The sequence below is a fragment of the Armigeres subalbatus genome, chromosome 2 (genome assembly GCF_024139115.2).
Source record: "Armigeres subalbatus isolate Guangzhou_Male chromosome 2, GZ_Asu_2, whole genome shotgun sequence".
Lineage (NCBI taxonomy): Eukaryota > Metazoa > Arthropoda > Insecta > Diptera > Culicidae > Armigeres > Armigeres subalbatus.
In genome coordinates this window covers 453,929,896-453,954,614 of record NC_085140.1, presented here as the reverse complement: position 1 = coordinate 453,954,614, position 24,719 = coordinate 453,929,896, and the positions used below count along the sequence as shown (strand labels likewise).

General features: G+C 38.5%; 1 protein-coding gene and 1 long non-coding RNA gene across 3 annotated transcripts; both read left to right on the top strand.

Moving 5' to 3' along the window:
• The first annotated feature begins 1,831 nt into the window (after positions 1 to 1,831).
• On the top strand, positions 1,832 to 4,457 carry LOC134218240 (uncharacterized). The gene is made up of 4 exons (XR_009981288.1): positions 1,832 to 1,950; positions 2,022 to 2,191; positions 3,210 to 3,434; positions 4,130 to 4,457. It is a non-coding gene; the product is annotated as an uncharacterized LOC134218240 (long non-coding RNA).
• A 442-nt stretch (positions 4,458 to 4,899) lies between these two features.
• On the top strand, positions 4,900 to 23,718 carry LOC134213798 (striatin-interacting protein 1). 2 transcript variants are annotated; one of them, XM_062693132.1, is made up of 10 exons: positions 4,900 to 5,086; positions 7,181 to 7,303; positions 7,364 to 7,647; positions 7,710 to 7,885; positions 8,056 to 8,220; positions 8,282 to 8,427; positions 21,823 to 21,979; positions 22,041 to 22,249; positions 22,389 to 22,633; positions 22,703 to 23,718. In XM_062693132.1, exons 1-10 carry the CDS (start codon positions 5,027 to 5,029, stop codon positions 23,619 to 23,621), a joined length of 2,484 nt encoding a protein of 827 aa, XP_062549116.1. In that variant the 5' UTR covers positions 4,900 to 5,026; the 3' UTR covers positions 23,622 to 23,718. The 2 variants fall into 2 exon arrangements, with proteins under 2 accessions (XP_062549116.1, XP_062549115.1); XM_062693131.1 differs by having other exon boundaries at positions 8,282 to 8,460.
• Positions 23,719 to 24,719: the final 1,001 nt, after the last annotated feature.

Below are 24,719 nucleotides of genomic sequence, written 5' to 3'. Positions count from 1 at the left end.
CTTCAGAAAGTTGCTCCAGGAATTCCCCCAAAAGTTCCTATAGGAATTCCTCAAGAAAATACTCTAAGAATTGCTCTGGAAGTTCTTCCGGAAGTTCCTCCAGGATTTTCTCAGGGAGTTGCTCCAGGAATTCCTCTGGAAGCTCCTCCAGGAATTATTCCGGAAATTCCTCCGCAAGTTCCTCCTCCGGAAGCTCCTCCAACATTTTTTCCGGAAGTTCCTCCAGGAATTCCTCCGGAAGCTTCTCCAGGGAATTCTCCGGAAGTTTCTTTAGGCATACCTCCGGAAGCTCCTTCATGAATTCCCTCGGGAGCTCCTCCAGGAATTCTTCCGAGAATTCCACCGAAAGTTCCTCCAGAAATTCCTCCGGAAATTCGTTCAAGAAATCTTCCGGAAGATCCTCAAAGAATTCCTCTAGAAGTTCATTCAGGAATTCCTTCGGAAATTACTCCAGGAAGTTGCTTCATGAATTCCTCCGGAAGTTCCAACAGGAATACATTAGCATTATGAAATTTTGTCAGAACCGAAACAGAAACTAACACTTGTATAATCTTCGAATTCAAAAAACTGATAGAACCAACGATGTGCATTTATTTTGATGTAATTTTAACTTATCTCATCATTTAAAATTACACATTTTATGCATAAAGAGAAATGATGATTCAGGTTTTATGTAATTTAAAGAGTGGTGTAATATTATATTAAATTAACGTTATTTAGCATAACAAATTTTGGTTGGTTGGTTGCGGGTCGACGTAATCATATCGATTTACTTAAATACACGGTAAATCGATATGATTACGTCGACCCGCATTACATTTTTTGTTGCTGTGTATGATGGAAAGAACTGTTTTTCTTATTAAATATTTATCTGTGTGTAAATGATTTTCTCCGGGTAAAGGTATTTATTCCGTGTATCCAGTTTTCCGCGAGCGGTAATGGCCGCCAGGTTGCCTGCGGGTTAGTCTCTGATTTGACGTTTCTGGAGGTCAACTGCACCCACCATTCGAGCAGTTTGATCAATGTGTTATATAACAAGGCTTGAATTTACTGAATCAGTACCTTCTTATATGCCACATTGGTCAGAAAGCTCGGAGCGGTGGGTGCAGTTAACATCCACAAACGTCAAATCAGAGACTGACCCGCAGGCAAGCTGGCGGCCATTACCGCTCGCGGAAAACTGGATAGGATTTCAAGACAAAATTTTCAAAACGACTTATCTGCTTTTGTCCCCAAAGATTCAAACGACGATTTGACGAATCTGATACAGTGAACGTTCGCTAATTGGGGTTTTTCTAGTTGGGGCGCTTTTTAGTTGGGGGTTCGCTAATTGGGGCGAAACCCAATTAAAAAGCAGTCAAACGTCAGAATGTGATGTCAAACACGCGTTGACGTTTTGTTTCCGTGTTTGGCGGGATCGATATTTTCTGGCGCGTAAAATTTTCCTTTGTTCGACGCAAAAAGTAAACAACATTGACGCTTGTCAAAACACCCCAATTAGCGAACGGCATTCGCTAGTTGGGGTGAGGTCGTGCCCCAATTAGCGAACGATCACTGTAGCTCTCCCACGCAAACCAACACCATCAACAGGTATAGCGGAATCCTTCACCTACCTATTGATGGTGTTCACGCTTAGATTGATTTACCTATTTATGGGTACTTGCTTCACTCATATATGGGTAAATTTAATTATATCAATATTATTAGTAAAATTTACCTAAAAAATCGGTTAAATTTACTGATATTCTGGAGAAACCGACCTTACCTATATATGAGTGATCGTATTTACCCATATTTGGGTGAAAAAATAAGCATAACAAATACGTACTGAGCACCACCGGGGCCACCGTGATAATGTCGCAGTAGTGTGGAAATTTTCGCTGTTTAATGCTCGATACCGTCACAATCGACGAATATCCATGTAGTTCCGAGTGCAGTTCTTGATGTGAGGTAAACATTTTGTTATCTTTCAGTAAAATTGGTATATATTTATTTAATTACCATTCATTTTCTTCACACAGCTTTTCTTAACCAGTTCCGATCATTTTGAGCTGCTGTCGGATGTCAACCTCGCAAAAGGTGATCGTCGTTATATTATGAGAAAGAGGACTACCTCCTGAACCATCGGTGGAGAACGACTCACAGCTGCGAGTCTCTGATTCCGGTTTAGTACTCGATCTTTTGCTAAAAGGTTCACCGAACGTAAAAACCAGGGCTGACAATAGTCATCGTCATAGCACCAAATGCCACAGTAGCGACGAGTTGCAGTGTCTTCATTGCTACTCTACACATCGTCAGTGACGCGCACGACGTTAGCTTTCGTCATGTAACCAAATCGTCATGACGACATCGAAGAACGAAGACTTCATACCGTTATTCTTTAAGCGGCAGCTGCCATGCGAAGATTTTTACTAATCCTTTGTACTCCCGGATAGAAACTACAATAGAATTACATTAAAATATCATAAAATTACAATACATTTTATTGATGAACATTCAATTCTATTGTATTTCTATTGTACCAATTAAATCGCCTTATTGTTGTTCCAATAGACGTACAATAAAATCTACTGACAGAAAAAATGTTGACAATAGTATTACACCAAATTCTATTGTAATGGAAAAAAAATATTCGAGGAAAAACGATTTTTTATTGTTACGGTAACTAACAACCCCTATTTTCTATTGTAAAACTGCCATTTACAATAGGATTTATGGTGGAAAACAATATTCTTAATTGTTATTCTATTGTGAGCAACAATAGAGTTTATTGTAATTACAATTAAATTTATCGTATTGTTACAATAATTTCTATTGTAATTCTATTGGACTTTTTTATTCGGGCTAATGGATTTGAAGCAACGTATGAAAGCGTTATGAATGTTATCGATACATTTATGTTACAAAAGTTGCTACTATTTGTTTATTTGAGACGCTATTATGTTTTTAATCAGTCCGTCTATAATGACGTGCAATCAATTGTGTGAAGAAGTGACGACGAAAATCGTCATAACTTTTGGCTGCGCGACTATCGTCGTGGTACGCATGCGGCGCGAAGAAAACGAATAGGTGTAGCGTCGTGCAATGTTATGACGAAGACTAATTTTTTTTCGGTTTCTTCATACGACGAGAATGACTATTGTCAGCCCTGGTAAAAACCATTTCCGGACGTAAGAATCATCCAACGTAAAGATGTTCTCGATGTTCAGTTCAATTCGCATGCTGCCTCGTCTTTTCGCTCCCGAAAGTGGCCGACAAGAAGAACAGGTCGGAAAAAGGGGAAGGAGAAAAATTCAGTCGGACCGGCCAACCGATCGACGGGGGCATCGCCAGAGGGAACGTAAGCCAAGGAGGAGTTATTCTTTTTGTGTACCAAGAGCTGCTGTTTTATGCTGCTGCTCCAACATCCGGATCGCAGATTTTTTATTAGATTGGTAGGTTAGGTAGGGTGCCTTTTAAATCCCTTGAACCCAGTTTTCGCCCACTTTTGCTTCAAAATCATTTCTCAGAAATTAGTTGAGGGTCTGTCTCAATTGGATAATTAAACTGAAATTAAACTTAAAAGTGACATTTCAATAATTCTCAAATAACCCTGCTCGCAGAGCAACACTCAGGAAAATCGACACATACTTTATGGCAAAAATCCATGTATTTTGAAATATGCATATCATGTGTCGGCACATACCAAATTGCATACAAATTCACACATGGATACGATGACCCACATAGATAGTATGTATGAACGCTCATGTAATTCATGCGGGCGCATGAAATATATGTGTCAAAAATATGGAATGCATTTGGCAACCCCCATTGCAAAAATCCATGTGTAAACTCATGAATATAATGCGGAGTTTTTTGTGAGTGAAGATTACTTTTGACAGATATCGAATCATTTTCCATCGATGTCCTATTGGAATTGCTGGGTAGCACCAGCCATTCTTATAACGGGGTGATTTTTTAATTTTCGAACTGTCACTTTTAAGTTTAATTCTCCAAATGAGACAGACCCTGAGAAAACTTTATACACTTATTGAAAAAAATATGAAAACTCTGTAACTGTCTTACCCTGTCATAAATATTTTAAATTAGATGAAATAAATAACAGTTCGATTTTGATATTTTTCAGATCTCAGTACGGTTAGTCGCGACGTTTCATCAATGTATCCAAGAGCATTATCTTCAGATACCATCACCAGTTCAGGAATTGTATTGCGTCAAATTCCGCACAGCTAACTTGTGATCCGGTGCTTGCTGCGATTGATGTTTCCTCCACCGCAGTGATGAGAAGCTGAGGGATGTTCCGGTTCGGCTGGAATTGCTACAATCAGATGCCATAAATGATTTCTCCCGCAGCTGCTTGTATTGAAGCAATATTCAGGCTTCCGGCAAATTTATTACATGAAAGATGTATTTATTTATTCCAATAAAATAATTGGCCTAATATTACTTATTACTTTTTTATACGTGAAATATGAATTTTATTCAATGTGACTGTAAAAACAAAACAAAAAAATAATACCCATAAATAGGTAAATTTCACCTATAATGATGTACCCATAAATAGGTAAACATTACCAATATTTCTATGAACTACTTTTACTCAAATATGGGTAAATGGCATTTCACCCATAAATACGTATGTGCACTTTTTCTTGATTATAGGTAATGTTCACCCATATTTGGGTGAACTGAACTAAGCGTGTTGGTTTGCGTGGGAGAGCTATCAGATTCGTCAAATCGTCGTTTGAATCTTTGTTTACAAAAGCAGATAAGTCGTTTTGAAAATTTTGTCTTGATTTGATCCATACTTCCCGGTCTACCGATAACTACCGATTTTTCTACAGATAACAGAGTGATCAAAAAATAATCTGGCTACCATGCTCCAAAGAAGCTGTCAGAAAGAAACAAAAACAACACAAAATCTTCGATGGACGACATTCTTGTGCGTGGAAAACAATACTCCAAGTGAAAAATTAATAATAAGCAGTGAAATTCGTCCCCGAACGGGACAAAAACATCCATCATGGAGACTTCCGGGGACATGCTGACGATTAACAACTTTTTCGAGAACGACATGCTGGATGTAAGTAGGAAAAATGCGCTCGGAAACACGGCTGAAAATTTGCGACTACTCCACTCTGTCCCCACATCAAGTTGGTTTGGAAAAAATCGATTGTCGGGGCCGAGTAGGGATCCTATAATGAGAGATATGCGAAAGCGGCCATTGTAAGCCAATCGAGCATTGAGAACTGTCAAAACGTGAGCCAAATGAACGTTGTTATTGTTGCAGATTGAGACGAGGTTGAGAGGTATTGAGATAGATTTCAAGAAAAGTTTCATCGATTAAACATTTTGTTTTACTTTCGCGAGTAGAAGTAATCTAGTTTATGTATCGTGTTTCGCCTATTTGAATTGCACTTTTATTTTAGTGATAATGCTTATTTAAACACTGTTAGTGGACAGACAACATATTCCAAATTGTTATGAAATGCAAAGTCATATAGAAGCTTCAACATTTTGCTCTGCGGCAAGTGCTGGAAGCGTTTGCTAACAAAAGTAACAGCGTTGCTAAATCGTCTGGAAAAGTATTTGCATATCTCTCATTATAGGATCCCTAGGGCCGAGCACCTCCCTTTCATCACACAAATCTGACTCGAAAGAGATTGTAGGTAAGAATATGAATGAGACAGAAAAAAAACGATTATTTGGTGGAAAGAATGATCCCATGATGAGCGGATGATGTGGAAAGGCGATTATTTTTGTTTACATACAATAATCAGGGGCCTTTAAAAGACTTCAGGTTTCTTCATGCTGGGTGGGTTGGGTGGTGATCTACAGAGTGCGATAGCCAGTAACTGATCTTAAAAAATGTTGCGAGCATTTTCACTCTACGCAATTATGATTATCTAGCTTTATTGTCATTACAAAATTATGAAGCAAGCCAAGTAAGTTGTAATTTTATTCATTCAGTTTAACGTGATCCTGTAGGGGGCCGTACACTTATTACGTAAGCAATTTTTTTGGGATTTTCGACCCCCCCTCCCCCCATGTAAGATTTTTTCCATACAAAAGATTTTTTATTTATAAGGCGCGTAAGATATTGACAGACCCCCCCTCCCCCCATAAGTGCTTACGTAATATGTGTACGGTCCCTAGGTACAGGCCTTATTTTCAGGGCAAGGAGTTCATAGGAATATAGGTGACTCTTTTTAATTCACTCTTGTTCTATTGAAAACATTCCTTGACTCAAATCGAGTCGAGTACGAAACAGTGAAGGTTAGTAAAAATTAATATTTGTAAGTTAATTAGTTAGTTAATAGTATAACTGTTTCTTACTTGAGTAGTCAAAGTTTCTGAATACCTGTGAAGGATTCTGTGAGCATAAACTGATTCATATTTGTGAAATTAATTAAAAAACGAAATATTTATTTCTCCGATTTTGTCACACTGTGGGGAAAATTATCCATGCCTAATGGAGATGGAGTTTGTCTGAAAAGAATATTGAGCCGTGTTTCCATTTTTTATATTGATTTTATGTTTCCGATAATAATGCCGTGCTACCGTTTTACTATATAGTTTGATGTAAGTGACCTGGTCTCAACCATCCAAAACTAAGCCAAACAAACCGCGCGAATACGGCGCAGCAGCATCCCTTCCGCCGCCGCCGCTGCCGCACTTCCGCAATCTTCCTCATTTTGAGTTGCAATGTCGAACAAACTATATTTAAGCAAACAAACTACTACATACGATACGCGATTGAAGACAACGAATATAGTTGATCAAAAAAACCGCATATCGAGACACTAAACGAAAGCGATGAGTACCTCTTCTACTACTACTAACATCTTCTACTACAAATATCGTTCTACAATAGATTATTTTGTTAACCATCCACCATCTGTCCAACTACCACAAAATCTGCCAACCAGAATGTTATAAAAAAATGAAATCATTTTGTTCTATCACCTTTCCATCTTGTCAATAGTTTAGTTCAAAAACGCTAGCGTAGAGGACGTTCTTTATTTTAATCTTCTTTGTATTGTCATCTTTGTTTTCTAATTCCAAACACGACATTCTTATAGTTTTGACCGCTTGTTATACGTGTTTTTTCGTTGTCCTAACGCGCTCTGGTTGAGATTTGAATTACTGACCGAACGAATGAACCGCTATTTTGCAGGGAGGCAGTGGTTCAGAATTTCCCGATTTAGATTTCATCTACGCGGACGCAGACTCACATGCGAACGAAATTGCGGAACTGTACAGCTACACAGAGCAAGCCGAATTCCAGCACAATGTCAAGGTGGGGCGAATCTTGGTATTATAATTCACAAATGTCTACGGATTTTGTATTTGTATTCAGGCATTCGAAGACCAAATGGAGTATTATCAGTTACCCCCTAGCTGGCAGAAACTGTCGGAAACAGAGCAGCGCAGAATCATACTGAAGCTGCTGGACCAGCTGGATATGTCCAAGAAAAGCCTTCGGATGAAAGCCGCCCGCTGTATTCTCTATCTTGCACAAGGATGCTGGGCCGAGGTGCAGTGTGACCAGGAACAGCAGGTTATTGCACGGAAGAATGTCATGCTGTTGTACGATGCAGGCGTTTTCGGAGCCTTTGTCGAGCTTTTGAATCTAGAAATTGAGTAAGATTTGTTAGGAGAAATGTGTGAGAAATGTTGATCCTAAGTATGGTATGTCTTTCCAGCAATTCATCAACGGCGAGCATTGCTATCCGCAAGGTAGCCGTTTCGTTGGCTGATTCAGTGGATCTAAGAGTGATTTTGTCGGTTCTCTACATCATTACTGAAGTCATGCGGGCCGAGAAGGAAAGTGACAGCGAAGAGTTCGCTCATCTAGTAATCAACTTTACCAATGAGATTAGTAAGTGTGATGATTTATGATTGGTATGCTGTTTGAGACATTTCAAAATATTCAAATCAAATCTATTTTGACGCTTCCTTCAGGGAATTTCATAATTGATATCAGTTCTCATATATCCCATATATAAGGCCACGACACTGGCTATAAAAAGGCTGTGTTCCCTTTTTCAGCATATCCAATCGGAGATGAGCTGCTCTCGGTTAAACTGTTAGGCATGATAACAAAGTTTTGCAGTGGCCTAGCTCCGCACTTTCCTATGAAAAAGGTCCTACTGCTTCTATGGAAGGTGTCTCTCGTATCGCTGGGTGGCATGGATACCCTCAAGTCTCTTAAAGGTGAATATCGGTAATAAGTTTAGTTAACTTTTAATGAGAAATTACAACTTCTAACCCACAGATACATACCGCGCAGAGGCAAGCCTTCCTCAAAACAAGGAGGACACGCTCGAAATCTCCAAGATTATGCGTGCCAGTTCGCCACCGATAACGGCACCCTCGAACGAGGACAATCAAAATCCCAAGCGCAACAAGCCGTTCCGAAGAGTATGTACGAATACTACTAGTCAGTTGCAAGAGGTAGTAAAGCTTTCTTGAGTATTATTTTTTCTTCCTCTCTTTGATTCCCCACTTTTTTCTAATTACAAACAACAGTTTTCAATTTTTTTTGTTATTCCAATTTCAATTCTCTTTAAAATTTTCCCCAAAAAGATTAAACTTTTGCTCACATTTTTTCCTTTCTTATCAAAATTGATCTTATTCAAGAGTTGAATCATTCTTTCGAGATTTGTTTTTTCCTCAAGATAATATAAAGTATGAGCGACTGAAGAGTCAGTGAAGAGAAGCACGAACAAAGCAGAAACATCTTCCCAACAGAGACAGAATCTTGATTTTAGTGAATGCTCGTTCCGCCCACCGTTCGAAAACGGACAACATCAACAACAGCAACAGCGAACCACTTTATCAACTCGCCTTTTTGCTTCTCATAGAACGACAGAATCAGTGATTTGATTTCTACTTTCTCCACAGAGGGCGTTTTATTTTTCTTCTTATGTTTCGTTCTCCATTGCACTTTCTGTTCTGTATATTTCGGCCTTATTTTTTTTCTGTTTTACTTTTTTCCATCACACCCACTCAGGAGAGCCTTTTTGCTACCTTCGATTGCAATTACGAAGAAGATTATAATCAATTAGTCGTTGTCACATATAGCTAATCATCAGCTGAGCGCATAATGCCAGAGTTGTTCCTGTAGTTGTTTGTATGCAACGTGCCTGCTCATATTCCATCATCTACAAACGAGTTGTTAGTTTGACTATATATGGTTTTGTCTGTAGCATATTCATTATTGTTCTCTAAAAGTAAATTTCCTCATGATGCTTGCGTGTACATTCCTAGTAGCTGTATTATAAACTTACCGACCGATGTAAATATTCATCTCTTGTTGCAATTTCATTCTCTGCTTTCCATACTACTTAGGGAGCATCCATAAATTACGTAACGCTTAGAGGGAGGAGGGGGGATTGACCGAAGTGTGACAATCCATATAAAAATTTCGATGATTCATACAAAAAGTGTGACATAGGGGGGAGGCGGGTTGAAAATGGCCATTTTTTGCGTTACTTAATTAATGGATCTTCCCTTATTTAATTTCAATCACTTTTAAAGATGTGTAGGGGAAAGTGGGGTAAGATCGCCATATGGGGCAAGACAGCCAACGTTAAGTATGACTTAAGTGAGCATTATATTCACATTATTATTACGAGGGATGATTAACAATAATGTAAAAGGGCTATACAACTGAAAAACGCGCTTTGACAACCTCACTTGTTCTTGTAATATTGATTTGAAGATGGTTTAGTTGAAATTCGATTTTTCTTATAATTTTGTGGTTACATTATTTAAGGATTGAAGCCTAAATTACTGATTTTTTAGCACAAATTGATATTTACCAAGGCATTTATATAACTATAGCCTATCTACAATAATAATTTGAGGAGATTCACAGTCATAATGATCGATAGGATATAAATCTTTGTATATATGTCGGCTTGGGGCGGTATTGCCAACTGTATTAGAAACAAGGTCATCTTCAGGATTAAGAGTCGCCTAACCCTTAAATGCATTTCAAAAATGATCAAAAGAGTTTCTGCCTGAATCAGAGATGATTTATAATAACGAATATAGTTTTAATCGTAAAAATCAGCTTTTGGCAAATTTTGATATTGTCGTAGAGCCAGTGGTCAACAAATCAACATGGAATTCGGCATTTTCAAGCGAAACATCATTTGTACATAATCCATAGAAGTGCAGGAAAAGAGTCCCCTGTTCTAAATAAATTTAGCAAATTTTTTATATAATTTTTAGGCCTTGCTCGTCTTGCCCCGAGGGGGTGGTCATATCGCCCCATATGGTAAATATATGCATCATAAAAACACCTTTTTTAAAACCAATTTATAAGATACTGAAACGTCATTAATCAGTGTATATTGATACTTATGTCAAAGAAGGGTCATCATGAAGGTGTTTCATGGACAAATCAGCAGATTTTGAAAGAGTTTCACTATTTTACAAGGGTTACCGCTTAGGGTGGCCATCTTGCCCCACTTTCCCCTACATAAAATTCTGTTACGTTTATTCTGTATCCCTTTTATGCTAATTTTTTTGTAAAAACCCAGACGATGCCTTTCTCGATTCAATCGTTTGGTTTCGCCTTAATGTGATACACATCATAAAAAATGACCTACATAACGTCTCTTGCAAACGCTGTATAGCAAATCAACCAACCAAACTTATATGGTACAACACACCATTTTCTTCATAACTTTTGAACGCAATGACCGATCGTAATTATATGCAATAGTGATCAACTAGGTTGCCGTCGAATGCAACTTGTTGCGAGAAAATCGGTTAAGAATTAGTATATGAAAAAGTGGCTAATGTTTTTCGGCTTTCGTCTGCATACACACACACATACACACGGACTGACAGACATTTGTTCAGTTCGATGAGCTGAGTCGATTGGTATATAACATCTTGGGACTCCGAGACATCTATAAAAAGTTCGATTTGGGAGTGAAATGATAGCCTTTCGGTACAACTTTGTTGTACGAGAAAGACAAAAAACCATAAAATTGCAGTTTTGAACGTTGTAATTAATAAACGTTTATCTTATCTCAGATTTCAGGCGCCACAGTTCCGCCATCTTTTCAAATGTTCGGCCGACAATGTCCATACCATCCGCGAAACCAATTGACTGTATCTGTTGAAAATCTGTTACACCCGGCTCTCCGCATGACACCTTCTAGCGCAGCGGTTCTCAACCTTTTTGTTGAATGGTACACCTTAAGGCCTTGGCATTGCTTGAGGTACCCCCAGGAATTTTCGCTGGAAATTCAAACTCTATTTGAAACACAATGTGGCCCATAAAAATGCAAAAGTTTTTAAAATTCAAGTTTGTGCACACTTAAGCGTTATTTTTAATCTTTATGTTTATTTGTGAAAGTATCACAAAAACAACATTTATATAAAGTGAATGTATTCAAGAAAAAAATATAACTATATAACATAGTCTTTTAGCTGTGTAACTATTTATCCACAATTTTGAGGTTTTTGCATTTTCATACTGTATGCTTCAATTTCAACCATTTAATTATCATTAGTCCAATGTACTTTGAATTTCACAGGAACTATTAGATTTCTAAAAGTGTTCGTTGCTTTAAAAAAATCCTAATTCAATTTCTAAATTTCTTTGCGCTTCCGCCGAGACTAAGAATTTCTTTACTTATTTTGCTGCTCTTCCGTTGGGAGTGCCACTTCCAGCTGCTGCGCGTATTCTTGGGCTAGTCTACCGTCTTGTAGCCGCCCAATGTTGAACCGCGGCGTCCGACTTCGACGCGTGTTGTACAGTCGAGAGTTTTGAGCGCAGGCATACTGCAACGAGGTAGTGGTCGGATTCAATATTCGCACTGCGGTAAGTGCGTACGTTCGTGATGTCGGAGAAGAATTTACCGTCGATTAGAACGTGGTCGATTTGGTTTTCCGTTTCTTGGTTGGGTGATCTCCATGTGGCCTTGTGGATATTTTTGCGGGGAAAGAAGGTGCTTCGGACTACCATTCCGCGGGAGGCTGCGAAGTTTATGCATCGTTGGCCGTTGTCATTCGATACGGTGTGCAGACGGTCCGGTCCGATGACTGGTTTATACATTTCCTCCCTTCCTACCTGTGCGTTCATGTCACCGATGACGATTTTGACGTCCCGCAGTGGGCATCCATCGTATGTCTGCTCCAGCTGTGCGTAGAACGATTCTTTCTTGTCGTCGGGTCTCCCTTCGTGTGGGCAGTGCACGTTGATGATGCTATAATTGAAGAAACGGCCTTTTATCCTCAGCTTCCACACGATGGCGCATCTTACCCAGCACTATGAAGCCGGTTCCCAGCTCGTTGGTGGTGCCACAGCTTTGGTAGAAGGTAGCCGCTCGATGCCCGCTTTTCCACACTTTCTGTCCTGTCCAGCAAATCTCCTGCAGCGCCACGACGTCGAAGTTGCGGGGATGTAATTCATCGTAGATCATCCTGTCGCACCCTGCGAAACCTAGCGACTTGCAGTTCCATGTTCCAAGCTTCCAATCGTGATCCTTTATTCGTCGCCTAGGTCTTTGCCGATTATATCGAGTCGCATTATCTCTTATATTGTTCGTAATTCGACATTGTTGTTTCCAAATGGCGAAAGTCGCAAACGTATCACCAACCACGGCATCACCAAGTTGTCTAAGCATGCATTGTCCTTCCAAAGAAATTGTCAATAATTTACTAATTAATGATTTGAGTGTATTACTTAAACGATTTACAATGATATGGAAATGCTAATATCATCTACCAAACTTAGACGTGTCGTACATGTTCATGATAGAATTAGAGGCGAAAGTATAGAATTGATAGTTCCGTTAGGATACGGCAAGCATGAAGAATGTTTTTATAGAAGTCGATTTGAAAGCGAGCGGAGGGCAATATTTGTGATGGCACATATCGCACGACCTTCCTTCTGCCAAGCTCCCGTATGAAGGGGGAGGGAAGAATAGGGGTGATCGGGGCAATATGGGCCACCTAAGGAAATCGTTCGGAGAAGCGCTCAAAAGCTGAAAAAATAATCATTCTAATGTAGTTGACTTATACTAGAGACTGTTACCTTTCATATTACGTCGATGAATGGTGAAAAATACGTTTGGAAATTGTTGGAATGCACTTTTGAAAATGTATTGATTTAAATGTGTGCTCCCGACTATACGGGGCAAAATCCTCCGTTTATTCACCTTTTCCCTGTATTCTGCATGGCAAAAAGTTTACACGGTTTACAATCGTTTGCTGGCCAATTTGGTAGGTTCCAAAACAGAACCTCAAGGACGTCGATTATCACGGAACTCCGACCATGTTGGCTCCCGTTTTGAATCTGTGCCATGCACACGAGTATCATGGTCCGGAGCATTTGGATTACCCGACTATTTCTGAAAGGCCGCTGGCGCTCAACAATAATTATAGCAAGTTGTTTCACGGATGTACGCTACTAGATCACAGAGGTTCGGCGCTGGAAGACTTTCCAGCCAGCTAGGCGGGACGGTTACACTTGGTATTTTCTGTGGATCATCCAATCGGAAAAATCTGCCCTCATCAAGTATATATCCAGTTGTGTCGGCACGTACTTTGGTAAGTTAGCATATTTTTTTGGAAGTTGTTTATAGTTAACCAATTTATTATTTTTTTTAGATCGTCAAGCCTAAATCGCTTGTTTCACCCCAATGAAATGACCACTCTATCTGGTACTGAATAAACCATTCTCGGCAGAAAATAGCTACGCACAGGGCTAAAATAAGCCGCATACATCCACCTCATGTTCAGCAAATGAACCAGATCCCGTTTCCCACATCGCCGAGCTCCACCATCTTCGGTGGAAGACATCCGAGCTCACTTCCAGTTCAGTGAGTCAACAAGGCCTCGGTTCCTTACCTTTATGTGATATCCTAAGCAATCGCATATCATTTCCATTTCTATCAAGTGGTTTTCAATAAAAAATTAAAATAAAGAACATAGTTTCATTTTACTTTTATTTTCCCAACTATCAGAAGAAAATGAAAACAAACGAACATAACCTAAAAACCTTCCATGAAATTCAAAATAAACTAAACAATTATTAAGCTTACTTATACTAAAGAACGATTTTTTCGAAGTTATACTATCCCGGTATTGTTGGATCAAATACCAGTGTGGGGTCAACCAGGCGAATAGCCATTTAGAATGACATTTAAACTATTTAGTATAAATTTATTCCTGAAGGCAGTAATCTGCCGTCGGACGCATAAATGTCACATGTTACAAACGAGAAAAATGAGAAAAACTCCATTTGAAGTTTCAAATTACATTCATCCTATTATCGCAAAATTTTGCTTTTTCATTGACTTTAACCCCATAAACTATAGAAGAACATTCATATTCGTTGGGCCGGACTCAAACATTGCCAAGAACAACTATTTTTCCCACGTTTTTCAATCAAAACCCGAATGTGACACTTAAACTGCGAAAAATGTACGCATATTTGTCACACTGTGAACTGAGAGATAGTAGTTGTTAATTTGTTTTTACATTTCGCGAGCGACGATTGAATTTCTTTGGTGTGAATTTTTGCTGTCGGTAGAAGTGGAACCGGAAATGGAATATCCAATACAGACAATCCAGTGGCTGGAATCGGAAAAGGACTTCCTCGGGTTCGATTTAAAAAATGACACAGGTGATCGTGTTTTGTTTGCGGAGCCGGCAAACGTTCCATTACCGGTCCCAGAGGTTGACCAACCGATTCTTGACGGCAGTGGCGTAGTTTCCTTGCCCTGGACAAGGACATGCACAACATCCTCAACGGCCAAAGGAATCACGACTGTCTTATCGAGATGATGTTGACAAAGTGCTACCAGGTGAAATAGTTTTTTCTGTGGATTTGCAAAAAGTTCTTAATTGTTTATAGATTATATTCTAGGTCATACGGCTTCCACGGTTGGATAGATTCAAGAGCATTAGCGTAAAGGCTGCTGTTCTTCAATGAGAGCTTTGCGTCTGTTGGCCCCTACATACGAGCATTCCCATTGTCTGCGTGCATTTGGTCCGAGTCAGTTAATGGTCGTACAGCCAAAGAAATCCTTAGCTGTTTTTTCAAAGTTATTATGAAGTACGCTGACCTGAAGACAATTATCTTTTGGTTGGATAATTGTTGTTCGCAAAATATGAACTGGTATTTATCCCATCACATTACTCTACCGATAAAGAATAATGAAATTCAGGTCAAGCGCATACTGTTGGAGAACTTTCAATCGGGACATACGTTTATGACCGATGACTCTTTCCATGCGGCGTTTGATTCCAAAATGTGCGATGAACATGTCGTCCGTTATGAAAACTTCAAGTCTGTGGTTGGCAATGCAAAGAACAATAAGAAAATTATGTTGAGCTTTTTAGTGGAATGTTTTCACCTGTCATAAGACGAGTTTAAACAATCCTATTGAATTCCACCACTTAATTGTATCTTGACAGATACGTATTTCGACCTCAACAGTAAGGCCGTCTTCAGTGTCTCGTACTTGACTCGACTTATGTTGACGTACTTGATATGCAAGCAACTGACTTCTTCAAAGCTCACCGTTTTGGAGTATACGATAAACCACTGCAAGCCACGCCCGTATGTGGACTCCATGCAAATAGTGGAGTTATGAAATTGGATACGCAAACAATATCAACAGTAAAGACCTTAAATACTGCAAGTTGTTTTCCAAGAAGCAATTTAAGTTGAACCGTCTAAGACGAATTAAGTACTGTCCATTTTTTCCCCTGTTGGGTATTTTAATCACTGCGACCATTTGTTAGATCTATTGTGATATATGCCCCATTTCATATAGCTTTGTCAAGTTGACGCATCATTGCTATGTAGAGCAATTGCATCACCTTGACTACCAGCGTCTTCCCAATACGGTATTATGGTTCTGATGAATCGCACTACCAAATTGGGACTTGTTCTCCAAACTTCAGAGGGTTCTATCAGCCCTGTTGAAGAACTGAATTCTCTTTCTAAAATTGCCGGACAATGGCATAACAGATGTTCCGAGTCTTCCACATGTATACCGCAGAAGCGACATACATCATCTTGAAGTTTTCCTAGCAGCTTCAAGTGATAACGGCGCCTGGCCTGTTACAAAACCTGTATATGTGTTAAGATCTTTTTTGAAAGATCTAAGATTTTGCGAGTGATAAATACGTTTGGTGTGATGAAACGCAATCAAGATGTTCTTCCAAATGTCCTCTATTTTGAATGTTCCCAAGATTTCAGTTCCATTCTAAGAGAACACGCAGATACACCACAAAAAGGTTCTGGACCTATGAATTGTCGAGATGAACCAAGTCTTGCCAGCATATCAGCTTGTTCATTGCCTTCAATGCCACAATGACCAGGAACCCAATATAGGTTCACTTTGTTACGACTACCCAAGGTTTGGAGTGACTGAACACATTCCCAAACGAGTTTAGATGTGCATCTTGCTGATTTCAGAGCATTCAATGCTGCTTGACTATCAGACATTATGCAAATATTTGAATGCCTGTAATTTCGACGTATGCATAAATTAGAGCATTCAAGAATAGCCTGAACTTCAGCTTGGAAAACAGATGGCCACTTTCCCATGGGAATCGAAATATTCGTCCCTGGGCCAGTCACGCCTGCTCCAACTTGATTGTTCAGTTTTGAACCATCGGTGTAAAAACACAATCGATCCTGAACGAAGATTTGGTCCACCATTTGTCCATGTGGTTCGCTCAAGATTAATTACATCAAAACATCGATAAAAATTGTATCTTCTTCTCATCCAATCATCGTTGTTTGTGATCAGTGAGTTGATACTTATTTTGTTTAGAATACTAAGATGTCCTGTTAGGTCACCTTCGAAGAGGTTTGAATCTCTTTTGATCTCCAAAGCACTCTTATCTACTTCTAATTGAATAAATTGATCCAATGGTAGCACGTGGAGCAAAGCGTCTAGTGCTGTGTTCGGCGTGCTTCTCATTGCACCAGTTATTGAAAGAGTAGCAAATCTTTGATGTTTTTCCAACTTCTTCTGTACCACCCTTTCTTTTGTTTTTGGCCACCATACTAATGCGGCGTATAAAATTCTAGGTTTCACAACCGCCGTATAAATCCATTGAATCGTTTTTGGCTGAAGTCCCAACTTTTTACCGAATGTCGCCTTACTTATCCTTAAAGTATTTGTTGCTTTTATTAACGCTTCTTCAATATGTAAGTTCCAATTCAGCTGACTGTCAAGTCGAAAGGCAAGATGATTGACTTAGTTTGAAAGTTTCCACCAAATTCCACCAGTTAATTTTCGTTATCTTTGCAGATACGTATTTCGACCACACAGTTGTGGTCGAAATACGTATCTGCAAAGATAACGAAAATTAACTGGTGGAATTAAATGGACAGTACTTAATTCGTCTTAGACGGTTGAATACATTCCACTAAAAGAGCTATATATATTTTTCTGAATTTAAGTTGGTTGTAAAGAATTCATCCTCTTTTGATACAAATGTACGTTGGCAAAATGCTCCTCTAGGAATTGAAGAAGAAAAGAAAACTTCTCTCAACCTGTTGTTACCGAAAAGGAAAAATCGTTTTTCATTGATCTTGAGACGAAGCAAGAAGCGTCTGACTAATCTTTGTACTCGTTTCATACTTTGAATAAATTTTATCGCCATAACATGTCACAATAATTATGAGTTTTAGAAAAAAAAACGGGTTTGCTAAAGGGTTCCTCTTTATCACTTTTTTACAGGCCTTGAAAATTTAAATTATGTCACAGTTTCATATCGTCTTCTCCCAAGAGGCCGTTCACGTTATACTTGGAGAGGTTCTAGACAATATAATACCTCCCCTATTCTTTCATGGACAACCCAATATAAATTCTGAAGGGAAAGACCTTGCATTAGGGTGTCCCAAAAAAATCGATGTTCGAAAAGTCATGGTGCTCAACCTGTCTGGATAATTTTTGTAGAACAAACCGAATTTCTAAAAAATCGTTTAGAGGTCGCGCCAGATCGATTTTTGAAAAATGAGCGTCTCAGTTCAGCTTGGGCGAAGATAGTAGTGACGACACATGTTTACGTTCAAACTGAATGTTTACATACGTGCTGAGCTTGCCTTGTTTTTTGTATACCGTGAAAAGCATCCTATGATTGAATCAAAACTAATAAAGAGATTATAGTAAACCTGATTACTTGTATATTGCTACATGTTAACTGTTGGGTGTGATATCATTTTATAACTGGCTCCATCCATATACTCCGACCAAATCCTGTAATTAAGGTAACCAACTCCATCGGAAAGAAAAGCTATGTTAACTAAAAAATATTCCCATCTATTTGATTTTGAACTGTTTTTAATTAAAATTAAAATATTGGTGCAATCTTGATGAAATTATAACATGTAAAGAAAAAATATCTAATTTGTACACTTTTTGACTATTTACTAAAATTGCAATATCTCAGCCCCAACATTTCTTGGATATTTTTTTATGAAAATACTCGTTATAAATAGCTCTTTATAGTATGTAAGTTTTTCCGAACGAGAAAAAAATATTTTTTGTGTTAGGATGAAGTAACTTCAAAAATTCGTCAAAAAAATGTGTATTTTTCGATATTTAAAAAGTTCTGCAGACTGTAAAAACGCATAATTCAAAAAACTAATTCATGGAAAATATGGGCAAAGATCCACAGAAAAATAAAAAAATATAAAACGAATGGGTGACACTTAGGGTGACTCAAATTAGTATGGGAAAAACTTTTTTCAATTGTATTCAATTCTATTTGATGCCCTGATGATCTGGACGAAATTTCAGTCAAATCGGTCAACGTAGCACCGCCTAGCTAAACTCGTTGGAAGTTTATATGCAAAAACGTATGCAGAAACATCCAATAACAGTGAATTGCAGTTGGACGGCAAAGCTTACGATGAAGAACTATACTACTCACTCAGATCTTGAAAATTTAATACAGAATGCTATGCAGAAAACCGCGAGAAGATTAGAGTTTGCCTGGCTAAGTTATTAGAATTTCTTTGAAGTGGGGATTGAGCAAATTTCGTTTCTTTTACCTTTGAAAAGAAATAAATTCACCCCTACAACACTCCAGTAAAATGCTAATATCTTTGCCTAAAAAACTCTAATCTTCTCGTGGTTTTCAGCATAACATTCTGTATTTAATTCTACAAGATCTGAATGAGTATCATGGTTCTTGATCGTAAATTGTACCGTCTAACTGCAAATCACTGTTTTTGGATATTTCTGAATACATGTTTCCATATAAACTTCCAACGAGTTTAGCACTGCCCAAACGTTGACCGATTTGGCTGAAATTTTGTCCAGAGCATCAGGGCATCAAATAGAACCGAATAAGAGGGCGGCCCATCAAAAAATTTGAAAAAGTGTTTTTTGAGCCACCCTAGTGACCCTGAAAAAAATTGTGAAAGGACCCAATATTTGATTTTTTACCTAAAAAAGGCTCATTTTTCAAAAATCGATCTGGCGCGACCTCTAAACGATTTTTTAGAAATTCGGTTTGTTCTACAAAAATTATCCAGACAGGTATATCTTTCATTTCAGGGTTGAGCACCATGACTTTTCGAACATTGATTTTTTTTGGGACATCCTACCTTGCATGCTTACCAGCCACCCTTCTAAATTATCCACGTGGATTGTCGATGACCCTAAATGCATGGTATATTGTATGGACGGCCCTCAGGACACATCACGTAGTGCTATGTGTCTTTTTGTGTGATTGTTATATCTCCTTTTTTTAGTGTGACAAATATGCGTCCATTTATCCCGGTGTGACAAGTATGCGTCCATTTGTTCGAATGTGACAAATTGACTTCACATTTTTTCGAGTTTTCTAGAATAAAACCTCTGTTTTGACAAAATATTTTGAAAATACGTATCAAATTATGACGTTGAACATCAAAACCTCAAAAATGTTAAAATGTAACATGTGACATTTATGCGTCCAACGGCAGCAACATGTGTGCACAATATTCAATTATAATAGATCTTTTTATTGAGATGCATTTTCGACCTGTATTTGTATCAATTTTGTGTCAAAACCTTATTTATAAACTTCAAATCTTATAATAATTCTGCCTATGCAGCGAAAATTTACATTTTTAAGTGTATTTTCATGTTTGAATTAAATTTTAATGCGGTTTTCACGTTGAGGCATATCTGGAGCATTCTCTTAAAGATCATATAACTTTTACATGATAAAACTTGTCAATAAGTTCAAATTGAGGGTGGCTCATATTGCCCCGTATGTTCATATTGCCCCTACTGCCCCTATCAGTGTGGAAGCTGATATATCTCCACTGGCAAAAGGAAGGTGGTTTGATTTGCTCATGTGCCATCGCGTGCGGAAGGATTTTCTATCGACGAGTACTGTCTCCAAATTTCTAATATGACATCAGCATTTAGTCGAATAGGATTTTTATCGCACAGTTCTGTTTTCTCATTGCGTCCGTCTCGTCGCAACCAACTTTCCTTAACCTATAGTGGTGCAACTGTACCAATAGTGGCGAGTCTCATAAGAAATTAATGGATAGCACAACTATACTGCCGTAATCTGAAAAAGTGACGTTTGCGCCAATTTACAACATACATGTTCTCTATTTTTCTGTTAAAGAGCTCGTTGAATACTACTCGTTAACACCATTTTTGTAAAATGGCGTATACGTCACTTTTTCAGATAACGGCAGTATAGGAACTAAAATTATTTTTTACCGCCACTAAAGGAACTATGGGTACACATAGTGGTGCAAGCAATATTTGGTAATTGTTGATGTTAAATGACATCTATCTCATTTTTGTTAGCAAATTTATTAGACTAAGATAATAATGCAGTAAATTTCCCAAAATTATCAATTTTTTTAAAATATTTTCTTTTGTGGATCTACTAATACCTCCACTATTGGTACCATTACCCTAATGACAAATAATAAAACTTTTATTCAAGGCACAGTCTACATGTATAGGCCTGCTACAGCTTCATACGAAAGTCCCTATTTGGTCACTTTTCTCGTAATCGTTGGTCACTAAATCCACTATTTTGAACGGCATCCATCGCTACCAGCTCTGTATTTTCATAAAAGTGTGCTCGATTAGATGTTTGCAACAAAAAATAAATCCAATGCTTATCTATGCTGTACAACTTAATTATTTTACAGTTAACATTTAGCTAACATTTAAATTAGCGATTGTTGAAACAGTATAAGTAATATTAATGTTAGTGTGGTACTAAAAAGCTGTTTTTTTTTTAAATAAAAGTTCCACCTTTGAAATTTGTAATGTTGCTCAATAATAATTAAAATAGGAAGAGAGCTGTAATTATAGCTTTTTTGTAGTGTATTAACCTGAATCGTTCGTTGACTAGATACATTTGGAAAAAAATATGGTTTTCTGATTAATTTAGTCTCATCAAAAATCATTATATTTTAAATTCTTCGATGGCTTACATACACTGATCCGAGCTACATACTTCGCTAATATCACCATCGTAGCACATCTACCACATCAAAACGAATCTGTTAATGCTTGTGTTCGACACTATCTCTCTTTAGTAAAAACTGATTGTTAAACTCACCACTATTTCTGCATTCAACATAAATATGATTGTCACCTACCTATTATAATATATGTTAGATACACTTCATAAAATGGTTACCAATCTAATAGTTCGTGTCATGTAACCAGTATTATCAGTATATATCTTTACCCTTCGTGTTAGAAACCGTTCGAAACCAATTTGTTACTAACTCTTTCTGGATTCTATGATTGACTCACCGTGCGCGCAATCCGAACAAACTCATGCGAGTAGAGTCTCATCAAGCAAAGTTCCCTCGACGAGCAAGAGCAAATCGGACTGGAAATGGAAGCCCCCTCAACCGAGAACGAGGAATTATTGGAGTATTTTCGACAGTGCGATCCGATAAATGGTACCAACGATTTAAACCCGGACGCACCTGGGCCGGAAGGTAATGTTTCTGAGAGCTGTTATATTAGTGATATAAAATAGTGACGTATTTATTTGTGTAGATGAAACTACGCCACCTGCAGAAAGTAACGACACCCCAGAACAACTGACCAACAAACTGCCCTGGGTACCTAAGATTCGGCGGAAAGATATCGAGATTTTCCTGAACACATCCCGTAGTAAATTCATCGGATACATATTGAAAGATGATCACCACACATTGGCTGGACTGCCACAACCCATACAGGAAGGATTCTATACTCTGAAAAAGGTAAGGTTTTAGCATATGAAAGCTCGAAATCAATATAAATTACAAGCTTCGGAATTTTAAGTCAATCTATAATGTTGGTTGATACACATTAATATTTATCCTTCAACCTTTCAATTCTAAACCATTCGATTTTTCACAGCACATGTACATCAGCCTAGCAGACGTTCAGATCAAGAAGGAAGAAGATATTACCCGAAATCCGATTTCCACCTCTGAAGGCGAAATTCTACAAACGCCAACCGAGATACTCTATCAAGCAATACTGCCGAATCTTCCACAGTATATGATATCGCTGCTCAAGATACTGCTAGCTGCGGCGCCAACCTCCAAAGCCAAAACCGAAAGCATCAACATAATGGCTGACGTACTGCCAGAGGATATGCCGTAAGTTTCCTGCCACCTATTAGTCCTATATTTATTATTTCTTATTTTTTTTATTCCTTTCTCCCCCAGAATGACCGTCACGCAATCCACCAAGCTGGGCATTGACGTAAGTCGACACAAGGAAATCACGGTTAAGGCCGTTTCGGCCATTCTGCTGCTCTATCTGAAACATTTCAAAATCAATCACATCTATCAGTTCGAGTTCATGTCCCAACACCTGGTGTTTGCCAACTGCATTCCGCTTGTGCTGAAATTTTTCAATCAGAACATCATGAGCTATGTTGGCTCCAAGAACGTAATTCCGATTATGGACTTTCCGTCTTGTGTTATCGGCGAACAACCGGAACTTACCTCCGAATCGCTGATCATAGGAGATTCCGCTCCGTATTCATGGCGGAACGTGTTCTCCTGCATCAATTTGCTTCGTATTTTAAACAAACTCACCAAGTGGAAGCATTCTCGAATCATGATGCTGGTGGTATTCAAGTCATCACCGATCCTCAAACGAACACTCAGGGTTCGCCATGCTTTGATGCAGCTCTACGTTCTGAAACTGCTGAAAATGCAAACTAAGTATCTTGGGCGGCAGTGGCGCAAGTCCAACATGAAAACCATCAGCGCCATCTACGCCAAAGTGCGGCACCGATTGAATGATGATTGGGCCTTTGGAAACGATTTGGATGCTCGACCGTGGGACTTTCAAGCCGAGGAATGCGCATTGAGAAATTGTGTCGATCGGTTTAATAATCGGCGTTATCTGCAGATAAATGCACCGGATTTGATTGCGAGCGAGTTCGACGACCCCATCGAAGGTGACACGGTCAACGGGAGTGGCAACACTGGCGGCAACGGATCCAATGGACGAAAATCAGATGAGATTGAGTTGAGCGAGGAGTTCAAGCAAAACTATGAACTGTGGCTCCAGCAAGAGGTTTACAACAACAACATCGATTGGGACTCTTTGCTTGTGAGTGAGGATTTCTCATAGGTAAGTTGGTTTCTGTTTATTCAAAATTTAATTCATACGTGTAAAAAGTTATATTTATAAAGCAATTATAATAAAGTGACAAATATTGTTAACTGCACATGGATTAAATTAACAGTAATTTATTTTATGATGACGAAAACACAGTAATTGCAATCTTTGGAGGGTCATCAAGTTCTAGAATCAGTAAAATTGCGCACTGAATCAACTGAACGATTGACTTCTGATTCGGATTAGTCAATTATTCTCCTTACTGTAACTGTAACTCAATAAATACAAAGCTTCAATTCGAGATGTCGTCCTTTGTCCCTTTGTCGACGTTAAAGCAGAGCAAAGTTTGAATCCAAAACAGAATTTAAAAAACTCACTCGCAGTGTTGGTAAAATCATTCAGAAAAATCAACCATTGAGCGCTCCCGCGCGAACTAACTCGTTTGCGATTTTAAAATAATGCATCACGCCTGAGTTTTTTATGCTAAAACGGATCATTTCACTCATTTCCCAAAAAAATCATTTCAAAATCATTTATTGTTTACACTCGCAAGATTATCCATTGTTCTATGTGTTGAACGTTAATTTACTGTTATTTTACGAAGGAGAACAAAAGAAAACCTACGATGATTCAAATGAATGATTCAACTCATCCATGATTTTTTATGTGCTGAGTTGGATGCGCATGATTTGATGAGTTTTGAGATTTTGAGTTTTTCCCAACACTGCTCACTCGTCATCTCTGTATTAGGGGTGTTCGAGCCATCCGTCACGAATAAAATATTTTGTGAGTGTATCGTTCAACGACAGTCTGCTGCTCTTTGTCTAACAACACGCAGCTGCACGAAGGATGCATCGCTTCAACGCAACCACAACGCAGCAGCACGAAACGAGCGCGCAAGGAGCGCACCAAAGAAGCATACGCGATGGTTTTTTCCAACCGAGAAGGAAGACGCCATCACTGTACGCCGTGCCTTCAACTCGTTTAGACTTGTTACATATAATAAGCTTGAAGTGAATTCGATAACAAAGAAATGTAATTAGTGTAAATATATTGTTTTAAACTAAGCAAAGGACTTCTTTATCCGGTATCCGAACTTCGTGGTTGGTT